This window comes from Castanea sativa, chromosome 7, assembly GCF_040712315.1.
Source record: "Castanea sativa cultivar Marrone di Chiusa Pesio chromosome 7, ASM4071231v1".
Taxonomy (NCBI): domain Eukaryota; kingdom Viridiplantae; phylum Streptophyta; class Magnoliopsida; order Fagales; family Fagaceae; genus Castanea; species Castanea sativa.
The window spans coordinates 31,666,921-31,681,964 of record NC_134019.1 but is presented as its reverse complement, the minus strand read 5'-3'; the positions used below and the strand labels follow the sequence as shown (position 1 = coordinate 31,681,964).

Below are 15,044 nucleotides of genomic sequence, written 5' to 3'. Positions count from 1 at the left end.
CTATCCATTCTCCCTCTCTGCTTTCTCGTAGAACACATCATCATACACCAGACCTCCTAGAATCTCCTTTTAAACATCCTAGCATATCATCCGATCTGTACCTGACCTAGCTGAGGAGATGCCCCTCCTCAAACAAGCCCTTCTAACCTTTTTACAAATAACCCGCTCGTGGGCTTTAAGGCTTTGCTCGGACTGACTAGTACCTCGAACCCGGCCCAAGGCCCATGAACATATTTTAAACAATCTGAATCATGACCTAGCTAGCTGAACCATGGCGGTCTCTCGCTGTTCCTTAACTAGATCCAGGCTTTTCTCCAGTAGACCATCATTATTATGTGGGCTGAAAGAACTCGTTCTTAACATCGAAAATCCCGTTTCCAGAGGGATCATAACCTCGGCTCCATAAGTCATGGAGAAGGGCGTTTCTCCGGTGGACCTTCGTGGTGTGGTTCGATATGTCCACAAAACGTGTGGCAATTCTTCCACCCATCTTTCCTTTGCATCATCTAGCCTCTTCTTGAGTCCACTTACTATAACCTTATTAACTGCCTCTACCTGCCCATTCCCCTACGGATAAGCTAGGGTGGGGTACCTATTCGTGATGCCTAGATCACAACAGTATTTTCTAAAAGCCTTACTATCAAACTGTAAGCCATTATCTGAAATAAGAGTATGAGGTATTCCAAACCTAGTGACAATGTTCTTCCAAACAAACTTCTTTGCGTCCACATCTCTAATGTTTGACAAAGGCTCAGCTTCAACCTACTTGGTAAAGTAATCGGTTCCCACGAGCAACCACCTTTTATTTCTCACAGCCTTTGGGAAAGGCCCTACTATATCCAATCCCTATTGAGCGAACGACCAAGGACTAGATAAAGGGTTAAGTACACCACCGGGCTGATGGATGTTAGGAGCAAACCTCTGGCATTGATCGCATTTTTTCGCATACTCCTGGGCCTCTCTGTGCATGTTGGGCCACCAATACCCCTGGGTCAAAGCTCTATGAGCTAAAGACCTTCCTGTCATATGACTTCCACAAATCCTTTCATGCAATTCCTCTAATAGTGACCCCGTTGCTTCAGGGTGTATACACAGCAAGTATGACCCAGAAAAGGAGCGTTTATACAGCTTCTGATCCTCGGACAACCAGAATCGGGGCGCCTTTCTGCGAACTTTATTTGCCTCAGATCTCTCCTCGGGCAAGACATCACCCTTAAGAAAGGATATTATGGGGTCCATCCAACTAGGTCCGAATCTAACTTGGTGAATGTGGACAACATCAACAACTATCCAAGCAGGTTTCAACAAATCTTCAACGAGAATGACTCGGGGCAAACCTTGAGCCGAAGATGTTGCAAGTGTGGCTAATGAATCAGCATGTGTGTTCCCACTCCTAGATATATGCATCAAGGTAAAAGAGTCAAGTTTGGACTGTAAACACCTGATCTGGGTCAAATATTCTTCCATTCTTGGATCTCTTGCCTCTAATGTTCCCACCACTTGGCCCATGACTAACTGAGAATTCAAGAACATTTGGACTGATTTTCCCCCCATTTTCTGTACCATATCCATCCCAACCAATACAACTTCGTACTCAGCCTCATTATTAGTAGCTGAGAACCTCAATCTCAACGATTTCTCAAAAGTAATTCCATCAGGGGATACCAAAACTAGTCCCCCACCTGATCCTCTTTGGTTCACCGCCCCATCAACATACACTTTCCAAATCGGAAGTTCCTTGCAAGAAATCATGCCAACTAATTTTCCATTCATGTGCAACCCCTTTGCACTTTCTTCTAATGAAGGTTCAGCGAATTCTGCCACCAAATCTACAAAGACCTGGCCCTTGATAGAGGTGCGAGGCATATATTTAATATCAAAAGCCCCCAAGATAGTTCCCCACTTAGCTATCCTCCCCGAGTAATCAGCACTTCGCAATACCGACTTAAGAGGGAGCTGAGTAAAAACAAAAACTGTATGAGATTGAAAATAGTGAGGAAGCTTACGCGTAGCATGCACTACGGCCGGAATAGCTTTCTTTAACGGCAAATAACGCACTTCAGCTTCATGCAGAGATTTGCTCACATAGTAAACTGGTCTCTGTATGCCACTATCGTCCCATATTAAAACCAAGCTGACGGCGTGAATGACCACCTCTATATACGCAAACAGGATTTCATCCACCTCTGGCCAAAACGTGATGGGTGGTCGAGAAAGATACTCTTTAAGTTGTTGAAAAGCTAAGGCACACTCCTCGGTCCATTCGAATCCCTTCCACTTATTCAGCAACTGGAAGAAAGATCTACACCTATTAGCGGATCGAGAAATAAACCTGTTGAGAGCAGCAGTCATCCCTGTTAGCTTCTGAACTTCCTTTGGATTCCGAGGAGGTTGCAAGCTGTTAATTGCCCTGACTTGTGCCGGATTTACTTCTATTACTCTATGAGTCACCATGTAGCCTAGAAATTTACCAGAGCCTACGCCAAAAGAGCATTTAGAGGCGTTAAGGCGCAACCTGTACTTCCTCAGAGTCTGAAAAGTGTCATTCAAATCTTTCACATGCATGGGCACGACCTTGCTTTTCACCACCATGTCATCCACATACACTTCAATAGTCTTTCCCAGCTGCGACTTGAACATCCTGGTCATCATCCTTTGATAGGTAACCCCTGCATTTTTTCAAACCAAACGACATCACCTTGTAATGATAATTCCCCGTAGGAGTAATGAAAGTTGTTTTCTCCTTATCATCTAGTGCCAAAGGTATTTGGTTATAGCCTTGGAAAGCATCCAAAAAACTCATCCGAGGATGTCCAACTGTAGCATCCACCAACTGATCTATGCGAGGCATTGGAAACGAATCCTTAGGATAAGCCTTGTTCAAGTCTGTAAAGTCTACACACATTCTCCACTCTCCGTTCTTCTTCTTCACCACTACTGTGTGCACCAACCATTCCAGATAGAAAACTTATTTAATTGCCCCAACCCTTTTAAGCTTGAGCGCTTCTTTCTTGACAGCCTTGGCATGTTCTTTAGAAGAACGTCGAGGTGGTTGCCTTTGCGGGACAACGGTAGGATTAACGTTCAAATGATTGCCAATGAAGCTTGGATCAACCCCAGGGGCCTCATAGGGATCCCAGGCAAATACGTCGATATTGTTTTTCAAAAACATAACCAATTCTATCTTCTCTTGATGTGGTAGCTGAACACCAACCTGAAAGAACTTTTCAGGATCATCACCTATATGAAATTTTTCTAACTCTTCACATGTTCCCTCCTTTACTGTCACCGCACTTGGCGCATCCAGAGATGTTAATTGTTATAAGTCCTCCGTAGCCAAGACCGAGGACTCTGGTTTAGCTTGATGCAGTATTGCAGCCGATATACATTGTCTTGCTACTAATTGACTCCCGAGGATTTCTTCGATCTGTTCCCCCGACGGGAACTTCACTTTGACATGTAAAGTTGAGGAAACAGCACCCAGAGCATGCAGCCAAGACCTTGCAACGATGGCCGTGTATGGGGAATAAGTGTCAACCACAATGAAATCCACATCAACTATTTTCAGACCTGACTACACAGGAAAACGAATTTGTCCCTTTGGTAAGACAACTTTTCCTTCAAAACTTATTAGTGGTGAATCATAAGCTATAAGATCTTCAAGCTTTAAATTAAGCCCCTTAAACAAACCAGGGTACATAATATCCGTATCACTACCCTGATCAACCATCACTCTTTTCACATCATAGCCCCTATCCTCAGCGTAACCACCAGAGCATCGTCATAGGGTTGAATGGTCCCAACCTTATCTTCATCCGAGAAGCCCAAAATAGGCAAAATACTTCCTTTAATTCTCTTCGGCTTCGAGCCAGATTCATGGGAAGAACGTGTGACACAGATATCACCCTAGTAGGACAGGAGCCAATCCTACCAAGAGCAGTAAAAATGACATTAATCGTTCCCAAGGGCGACTGAGATGAGTTCCTCTGATTGATCGAACCTGAATGGCTTCCTTGTCCATTGGGATGATACAAAAATTGCTTCAATTTTTCTTCACTAACCAATTGCTCTAAATGGTTTCAAAGTTTCCGACAATTCTCGATGGTATGACCTACGTCTTGATGATATTGGCAAATGAGATTCTGGTTCCGCTTCGTAGGATCCCCAGCCATCTTATTGGGCCATTTGAAGTATGGTTCCTTTTGAATGCTCTCTAGCAACTGATGTACCGGTTCTCAGAATACGATGTTGACTGCTTGAGGAGTGGCTGAACCAGATTGCCTAGCAAAATCTCTCATTGGCTTGTTGTTATTGTATCTATTCGACCTGAAATCCCTCCTCTCTTGAGGGATAACCTTTTCCTTTCCCTTACTTTGCTGCTGATCTTCCTCGACCCATTTGTACTCATCAATATGATCCATGAGCTGACGTACACTCCGTACAGGCTTTTTGGTTAGAGATTTCCTTAAGTCGTGATCAGTTGGGAGGCCCACCTTGAAAGTGTTAATCGCCACCTCATCGAAATCGCCGTCAATTTCATTAAATATCTCCCAGTATCTATCAGAATACGTTTTCAAGGTCTCTCCTTCCCTCATGGCCATGGACAATAATGAGTCCAAAGACCGAGGAACTCTATTGCATGTAATGAATTGAGACCCAAATGCCCTAGTGAGCACCATGAAGGAATTAATAGAACCCGCCTTCAGGCCGTTAAACCATCTCATAGCAACAGGTCCCAAGCTAAAGGGGAAGACTTTGCACATTAAGGTTTCATTCTTAGAGTATACAGCCATCCTCTGATTGAAATGGCTCATGTGCTCCACTAGGTCTGTTCTGCCATTATAGATGGTGAACGTGGGCTGCGTGAATCGTCATGGAAGCTTTCCCTTTTCGATCTTGCGTGAGAAAGGTGACTTGGAGATCTGGTGCAACGCCCTGCTCATAGCATGGTTTCCCAAGCCCATAAAGGAAGAATTCTTATCCCTACGACCAGGAAGATCGTCTTTCTCGTACGAGAAAGTTTCACTAGGAGGAGTCCTAGACCTTTGCCTGTAACTACTAGCTTGGGAGCATTTCGAAGAAGGATCAGAAAGAGATGGTGTCCACCTCCGTCTCGCACGGCGCAACTTCTTCTTAAGGTGATCAATCTCCTTCTGCATGGCCTTCGCATCATCCTCATGGGGGACTCTGCTTCCACCCCGCGAACGACTCCCACCGGGGTGCACCGTATGTACACTACCCGCTCGATCCCTCTCACGTTCAAGACGTTGGAAATGATCCTCATGCTGGGACCCCTGAGACTCTGCATGATGTGGATCTGAGCCTGCCATATTGTTCCAATTCCTTAAACACAAGATTCCCCATAGACGGCGCCAATTGTAAGTGCACAATTTGTACCCGGACCCAACCAAGTGATGGGTTCAGGCCCAAAAAGCCTTATACAATGAAATTTGTAGAGCGTGGGCTTGAAACCTAAGTTTGATGGATGTTGGACAACAGGTAGGTGGGCTAGATCGCCACTATCTACGCAATCAATGGATAAAAATAACAGAAATTCTCCTCGGACGTAAGCCGAGGATCACTTGTATTGTTTTTCTTTCCTCAAACAAAAGATTACAATTGAAGCTCCTGTGTACAGTGCTTTTTTCCTTCTTTTTCTGTTCGATCCCTTCTCTAATGCCTTTTTGATTCTTTTATATCATTCTTCTTCTTCTCTGCATCTTCCATGTGTAGCACAAATCACCAATTTGGATACTTGTCCTATCCGCCACCCTCTTGAAATCTTCAAACAATTGCTGTAAGGCTGGTCACTACTGTTCAGAGGTCATTTCCTCATTAATGCGGCCAGAGAGGTAAGTGCAGAGTCTTTAATGCGGTGGTAGCAGCTTTCCTCAAGATATTTCCTATCCATTCTCCCTTTCTGCTCTCTCGTAAAACATATCATCATACACCAGACCTCCTAGAATCTCCTTTTAAACATCCTAGCATATCATCCGATCTGTACCTGACCTAACCGAGGAGATGCCCCTCCTCGGACAAGCCCTTCTAACCTTTTTACAAATAACCCGCTCGTGGGTTTAAGGCTTTGCTCGGACTGACTAGTACCCCGAACCCGGCCCAAGACCCATGAACATATTTTAAACAATCTGACCCCACAATATATATCGGTATATATTAAGAGGATTCGAAAAGTTAGTTATTGTTTTTTTTTTTATTGTAAAAATGCCTCTAATCTGTATATATTAAGAGAATTAGAAAAGTTAGTTATTGTCTTTTTTATTGTAAAAAATACCCAAAATTTAATTAACTTATCATTATTCCATGAGGTTAAAATAGTAAATTGAAAAAAATTAAAAATATTCCTATAAAATAAAAACTACCCATCTCTCTCTCTCTCTCTCTCTCTCTCTCTCTCTCTCTCTCTCTATATATATATATATATATATATATATATATAAATTCCTATTAAAAAGTTCCTGCCTACTTAGCTTCCACTTCCCCACATTCTTATAACTTAAATTTTTTTTTTTTTTTTTTTTTATAAAAAACTACCCACAATTCCTATCAAAAACAAAAACTACCCATTCCCACATTATATCAAAAAAAACTTCCACTACCCACATCACTTTAAAAAAAAAGCCTCATTACACGCACGAAGCGTGTGTGATGAGGCTAGTGCGTGCACGCGCGCGTGTGTGTGTATATATATATATATATATGTAAAATTAAATTTGAACTTTATTCTATACTTAAACCTTCCATTAGAATTTTGGTACATCACATTTTCTTTTATAAAATAATATGTTACATATACAAACACAATCATGATAATAAAGGTTTTCTTAATAATAACCATTATCATTAAATGTCAGATTTTCACAAAAAAAAGAGATTAAAAAATTATATATATATTTTTTTTTCTTAGAGATATTTTAACTTATGAAGTCTACTTCTGGTGATTGCTCTTTATCATTAGACAAAAACTTGATATTTGGTATAGGCATCCATATAGTATGGGAAAAAAATTATAAATACTCAAAATTGTTGTTTCTAAATACATTAAGATGCAATCATTTACCAACCAAAACAAAAACAAAAACAAAATAATTTTTTTTTAATACTAAGTTGGCTAGGATTTTTTATTATTATTGAAGTTAGAACATTCACAGTGGTGGTATTAAACATTTTAGCTTTTAGTACCTTAAAAATATATTTTATCTATTTTACCATCTCACTTTACAATACACCCAATACCAATTGTTCTATTTTTAATCACTTCTTTTAAAATAATATAAACAACTCATTAAAATTATATAGGAAGAAAGAGAATATGAGTTTTTTTAATTGAAAGAAGATATATAATCTTAATAAAATATTTTATTTTATTTTTAACAACTTACAATCAACTAGTATTTATACCAATTTACTGTAGTTGCAAAAAAAATTAGCTTTAACTTATCCAATAACATATGATTTTTTTGGTTCTTTGGTAGTAAAATAGTCTTTTGATTTTTGCCAAACTGCAATCACTATTGTGAATGCTTTTATTGTTTTTGTTAAATTTTTGGATTGGATAGTTGCTATTTGGTTGAGGCTAGTTAAGCTTATCGAAGAGAAGATGGGTCTAAGGTTTTGAAAGGTGAGCCCAACTATAAAACGAAATATTCAATAACTAAAAAAAATAAAGAAATAAATGAAAATTTGGACCCAATGGGGGCTTGGTGCCCTGGCCCCCCTTGGGCTCCCACCTGGGTTCATCCCTAAGTGAAGATCAAATCTCAAACCTCTTATTTGACTATAAGATACTTTATTAATTAAATTAATTGAAACTCACGAAATAATTATTCCATAACTCTACATGTAAGTGACATCACAAAATTAACACTTGCCTCTCTCAAAAATAATAATAAAACAAATTAACACTTGCCACTTGGCAACAAAAGCAAAAGAAAGGGGAAAAAACCCAGTAAAGATAGCTACAAAAAAATCCAGAGACACATACATACAAAAAGCTGAAAGATACTTATCATTATAATTTTTGTCAATTGTGAAACTGACTGGTAGTTCTAAAGGAAGGGGCCTATAATAATATAATATATCATGTAATAGAATTTTTTTTTTTTTGGAGAAGAATGTAATAGAATAGTTGAGTTTAGATTAAAAAAAAAAAGTGATTATGCAGGTGATTATTTGCTCTTTACAAAGATACACTATCGTTAATTATTAAATTAATTTATATTTATATCTTATCTTTATAATAATAATTAATTATTAGGATATATTTCTCTAATCAAAAGATAAAATTTAAGAATAGATTAACTTATAATACTTTATCATCGAAAGTTTCAAGAAATACTAACTAAAAATCTATTACGAATAATTTCTTAAATTACATATCCACTCTTTATAATGCTAAAAACAAGTCTTATCAATTTATCATTGAACATTTGAAGGCTAAAATATGAACCATCCAATCACCTTATCTATCTCTCACCATAACTCTCTCTCGGCAAATTTTTAATCCCTCGTTTGCCTGCTGTGCTGCACCCACACACTGTCGCACAATTTTCTCCCCTATATAAAAAACTTTCCCTTTTGTCTTCCATAAATCATAGAAAGCCCACTCTACAAATTGTAGCTGCTTCTTCTTCTCCTTCTTCTCTAGCTATGGATTCAAGCAACAGTACTGAATTAGCCCATGACTACCCTCCTTTTTTTAAGATCTACAAAGATGGTCGAATAGAGCGAATTGCAGGCACGGAGATCGTACCCCCATCTCTGGATTCCAAAACCGGTGTTGAATCCAAAGACGTGGTTATCTCACCCGAAACAGGCGTATCTGCTAGGCTTTACATTCCAAAAACCACAAAGGAATCACAAAAAAAGCTTCCTCTCCTTGTTTACTTTCATGGTGGAGCGTTTTGCATCGAAACCGCTTTCTCTCCACAGTACCACAACTACTTGAACTCGTTTGTGGCTGAAGCCAATGTTGTTGCGGTCTCTGTTGAATATAGGAGAGCCCCAGAACACCCTGTTCCTATTGCTTACGATGATTCATGGGCTGCGCTTAAATGGGTTGCGTCTCATACTGATGGAAAAGGTCCTGATGAATGGTTGAAAAACCATGCAGATTTTGAAAGTGTGTTTTTTGCTGGGGACAGTGCTGGGGCTAATATTGCTCATCACATGGGGTTGAGGGTTGGATTAGAAGGTCTTGCTGGTGTTAAGCTCGATGGGATTGTTTTAGTGCATTCCTATTTTTGGGGCAAAGAACCAATTGGTGGGGAAGATACTGACGCTGAGAAGAGGGGAAAGGTTGAAGCTTTGTGGCGATTTACATGTCCAGCAACGAGTGGCATTGATGACCCGTATATAAACCCAAGTACGGATCCAAAACTAGGGAGTTTGGGGTGTAAGAGAGTGCTAATTTGTATTGCAGAGAAGGACATGTTCAAGGATAGGGGTTGGTATTACAGTGAGTTATTGGGTAAAAGTGGATACAGAGGGGTTGTGGAGGTCATGGAAGCACAAGGAGAGGACCATGTGTTCCATTTGACGAACTCAACTTGTGAAAATAGTGTTGCCTTGCTCAAAAGGATTGTTTCTTTCATCAATCAGGGTCAGGCTTGAAATGGTTCTATTCTATATCTGTCTCTCTTTCAATAGTCTCATTAGGGGTATTTCAATTGAAACATAATTAGTTTCTATTTGGTTATGGCTACTCTGATTGAGGTTTGTTCAACAAAAGAAAGAGATAGATAATTCAGAAAGTGGTGAACAAATCTATTAAAGAGGTCGTTGTTTGATTTGATCAATGAAGATAAGATCTCTATTTAGCATGATTGAATGAGCTTTGTAGATCTATTACAGCCTTTTGTTGTTAAATCAAAATGCTTTTATATAAACAATTTCATGACTTTGGACGTAACAAATACCAAATCCACTGTGCTGATTTCCAGTTAAATTCATCGTTTTTACTATGAGGTTGTATTAATTAATTGCTTATTGCAACCATTATGAAAATTGTTGATAGCAAATATACATGCAGAAGTTGCGGTTTCAAGAACTCCCATCCTTTCTGGTTTGGGGTATAATACTAAGGTGCTGTTTCTTAAGTTATTTTTTTAAGATTCAGTTATGTGACTATACTAAACTAAAAATACACTTCCATCTCATGAGAAAAAAGCCATATGGCTAAATCTTAAAAGGAGATCCTGAGAAATAGCACCTAAGTATTATACCTAAAATGTGTCCTTCTGGTTAATTGTGCTTTGCATGATCTTCAAATTTAATGTGTTATTAAGTATACCTAGAAATTTAAAAAAAAAAAAAAAAAGAGATTAGCCACGAATTGGCGAAGTTGCCCTAGAATAGCACCACAAATAGCTTGTAGAATTTCACATATATATTTTCTAATTTAATGGTAATGTTTTTATGATTATATCCTGGGAGTATTTGGTATGAGAGAATTCACGTTACCCTCGACATCCATTTTGGTGTATATGATGCCTATAAAAATATCACTAACAACTCTCTCAAAAATGTTCATTAAAAAAAAAACTCTTAAACATTCATGGTCTAGCATACATAGCTTCATACACTTTAATCTTGTGAGGAATTTGTAATGTCATATTGCCTTGTGTTAGGACATATGTGTTTCACTTGTTTAGAACATATGTCGTTCTTTATGTTATTGGCTAATCCTTTGACAAAACGCACTTTACTTGTAATTCAGTAGAATTAGGATGAGTTTTATACTTCAAAAAATTGTGTTTCAAGATCAAGTGTTGAAGTCATCAAGTTTGTCCAAGAAACAAGCTAAAAAGTGCAAGATCATTAAAGCTCGACAGCTAGCATGTGTCGAGGTTTAAAGAGCTGTTCCAGCCCCGTGGCTCGACAACTGCTCGACAGCATCTTGATACCTCTATCTGTCGAGGTTTAAGAAAAACAGATTCTGAGTTCTATTTTGATTCCAATCCGTAAATGTGTCTTTGAGCCTTCTTTTTTCCTAACCCTAGACATATAAAAAGATTATTTTAAGGGCCGTCAAAAGTATGCAAGTTGCACAAGTATTGAGAAATCCTTGTGAAGGAAAAATTCTAGTTTTGCATCTCATGCAAAACCCACAGCGGAAGCAACAAACAAGGATCTATTTCATTCATGATTGATAACATGCACTATGTAAATTTCAGAATTTAAGAACAAGATAGCGTACCTTGGTGTGGAGAAATTCAAAACAAATATTAGAAGCACTTGGGAACACTTTTAATCTTCACTCCAATTCCACTTTATGCCCAAGATGTGTGGTCTCTCAATCAGTTTTTCAAGGGGAGAATGAAAGTGTGTCTCACACTCTCTCACACACCGTTTCTTTTTCTTTTCTAATTTCATCTAATAAAAATTCTGTATGTTTCTCCATTTATAACTAACTGATTATCTAATTGGGCTGGCCTATTAGGCCTTTCCAATTGGGCTTTAGTGTGTGGCTTGGAGTGGGACCAAAAGGGACCAATAAGACACTAGCTCCAATGGGCCTTGGGTTTTTTTCGTCAACTCTTGACAAGCCCAAAGTTACCATTAATTATATTTAATACCACTATATAAATATAATTGCACTCTAGGCCTTATTAATAAATTATATCCCAAGACTTTATTATGCATGCAACCCCTTCATTAAAATATTCGTAGTAATCCAAAATCATGAATATAGACTGCCACTTTGAAGATTACTACATCTTAATCCTTGAGTACCCGGTTTAATCCTTTATGTTATTCGTCATATATTTATGAAATCCAATTTCATAAATATATACTTTAGTAACTCCTTACTAAAGTGGTTGGGCCCAACACTCTGAATAACTAAACCCATTAAACTTATCTCAAGGGAATATTTTGTATCTCCATTAAGAGACTATGAATTCCATCTTGAGAATATATGTTCCATCAACACTAAATGCGGATGCCCAACATACTGAGGTTTTGACCGTAACTAATAGATCTCACTCCTGATATATCAAAGCAACAACATCTCATGATCAGGTCCATTATTCTCTCAGGATTTAGAGTTGATGTAAATAGAAGTCGTGAGATTTATTATTCATTTGACAGTCGTTAGGAGAATAATAAATCTCACAGCGGTCCAGTTCAATAAGTCTTAACTCTTAAAACATATCAACATACCAACTAGAAGTCTCCACTTCTATGATCAAGAAAAATCATCTTAGTTGATATGTTATAATCTTCGCAGATGAAACGCCCAATTTCATCACCGACTACGAACTAAACTTCTGAGTTTACAAAGAACTTGTGATTTATATCTTCTGTGACTTTTCACATAAATCACATACAATGCATCTCATGGACTATGATAATGTCTTAGTTCATTTATAGATAGTCTCATATAATTAAACAATTTAATTATTAAATACATGCCAATAAATTGGGTTTTAGGGCATAAACCCCAACAATCTCCCACTTGCCCTCAAAGACAATTTATCATATATCTGACACTTATTTCCCTTTAGAGTAATTCATAATCACTCTAAGCCAAGGCGTGGAAACAAGTTATAGCCAAATTTATTGCATAAATTATCTTTTCTACTACTACTATTTCTCATGTACTCATATCTCTCTAATGAGAAGATATCATTTACACTTAATGTGTATCTTCACCACCTAGAGTTAACACATATCTTGAAGTCCAACTTCATGAATCACAATCAAACTACAAATCAGTATTTGCACATCCAGTAATGATCAAAATTTCACTTCTGTGGACAAGCATATAACACCTTATTCCCATAAGATATTTGAGTATATGCTTTACTCCCACTAAATTAAATGATCTTTGATTCAATTGATATTTGCTTACTATGCCCACCGTAAAATAGATATTTAGCCTAGCATGTAGCATAGCATAAAGACTTCCTATCTTTTTGGTATAAGGAACCGTCTTAATATGCTCTTCCTTTTATATGTCTTAGGACCACAATCCCATATAAAGGAACTTCAAACTTAAAAAGAAAGAATCCTTTCTTGAAGTATTATATGCTTTACTTGGCTAGAATCTAATCTATTTAAGCAGTTTGAGATAGACCCAACATCCTAATTTCTGAATTATAACAAAGTTTAATTCTTAGGATGTGACCAGTCTTTCCCAAGTACTTTATATCAAACTGGACTAGACAACCAAAAACACATTGATGACAATAAATCAACATCATTCTAAATGATTAGAATGTCATCAACATACATTAAGAAATTTATTATTCTATATAGCTATACACACATAAGGCCTTTTAATATTTGATCAAGATCAAACAATTTGATTTCTTGATCAAAGATAATATTTTATGATTTAGATGCTTGCTTTAATCCTTAAATGGAATTTAAGGAACTTGCAATCTAAATACTACCGTTTCTTTGCTATGTACAAGTCCAGTTACATCATATAGATGTCTTCCTCAAGATTGCTACTAAAAGAAGCTTTCTTGATATCCATTGCCATATTTCATTCAAATGAAATATAATGGATAAGAGAATCTAGATAAAGTCAAACTTGACTAATGGTGAAAAAATCTTTTCATAGTCGAACCATTTCGTTCTGAATAAATATTTTCACCATTAGTCTTGACTTTGAAGGTTTGCACCTTCAAATCTATCAATCTCAATTTTTCTTGTAGACCTATTTAAGAACAATAGACTTAATGCCATTAGGCTCCTCTACAAGTTCTAGACTTTAAATAGAATCTAATTCTATTTACATAACCTTGATCCAGTAATCCATATTTATATCATCTATTGCCTCAACGTAGGACCGAGGATCAAATTCATATCCTTGTGGAATGACTTCAAAAGTTTATTCCAAAAGTATGAATTTATTTGATAATTGGTAATCCTCCCACTACGATATTGTATCGGTGTATTAGCTATATATCTAGAATAATTCCTTGTGCTGTATCTAATACAACCATCTCATTTCTAAATGTATTTCATAGTTGTCTTACAACAAATTCTGACATTTTTCTTCTAGAACGATTCTATGTATAGCTTTAAGATTATTCACATAGTCATCTTCTTTATGAATACCAAAACAATCTTTTGAAATTCCTTTTGGATACCCAACATAAACAACACACATTTTTCTACCTTTTGATTTCATTTTGTTAGACTTCCTTTCTAGCACAAGTGCTGGACATCCCCAAAAGTGGAAGTATCATATACTAGGTTTTTACCTAATCCACAATTTGACAAATGTCTTAGGAACAAACTTTTGAAATCAATTTTAGAAAATGTATAGTAATACATAGAGTGTATCTCCAAAAGAAATAAGGAAATTGAAATACTTATCATGTACTTTACTATTTCTAAAAGAGTCTTATTCCTCCTTTATGTATGCATTGACTTAAAGAAGTCATTGAAACTATATTCCTTTACAATAAAGGAACCCTAGATCATATTATCATCTAAATAGAATTCATAGACTGGGAATTTAACAAGATAATGGTTCTAAAAGCCCATCTTTCACCAATCTTGAATATCATTTAGATTAATAAGATCTAGACATAAGTGCCAAAAACATACAATACCAAAGGATGAAAACTTTCTCTTTAAAAAGTAAAACATGTAAATCTCCATCTAGAAAACAATCATGGACAAAACTTAGCTTTACCAAAACGGAAACATGTTCCTTTTGGTCATACTTTTGAGTATAATTTCCTTTTGGCAACTACTAGGGCAAATAGCTTGTCCAACTGTTTGGTATTTTAATTCCTCTTCTTACCACCTTTTCTTTTCGGTCTAGGCTAAGAATTTGAATTAAATCATATTGATCCTAGCCTTAGCTTTTAGGATGTCTTCTGTTGTGTAGAACTCACTCATCAATTCAGATAATATAAAAGAAATTTATTTTCAAAACAATTTGAATTGGTCAAATGATTCTAACATGGACTTATGGATCATATCCATATGAGATTAACATTTAATCTCTACATCTAAGAATTCCAATTCATTTTAAAATGAAAATATTTTCATAAAATGATATA

The 15,044-nt window shown here is 36.9% G+C and overlaps 1 protein-coding gene across 1 annotated transcript; it reads left to right on the top strand.

Moving 5' to 3' along the window:
• The first annotated feature begins 8,441 nt into the window (after positions 1-8,441).
• On the top strand, positions 8,442-9,939 carry LOC142642494 (putative carboxylesterase 12). Its single transcript, XM_075816854.1, has one exon. The coding sequence runs from the start codon at positions 8,668-8,670 to the stop codon at positions 9,628-9,630; it is 963 nt and encodes a 320-aa protein (XP_075672969.1). The 5' UTR covers positions 8,442-8,667; the 3' UTR covers positions 9,631-9,939.
• The last annotated feature ends 5,105 nt before the right edge of the window (positions 9,940-15,044 follow it).

Coding starts and splice junctions, on each gene's coding strand:
- LOC142642494 (XM_075816854.1), top strand. CDS start 8,668: ATGGATTCAAGCAACAGTACTGAATTAGCCCATGACTACCCTCCTTTT.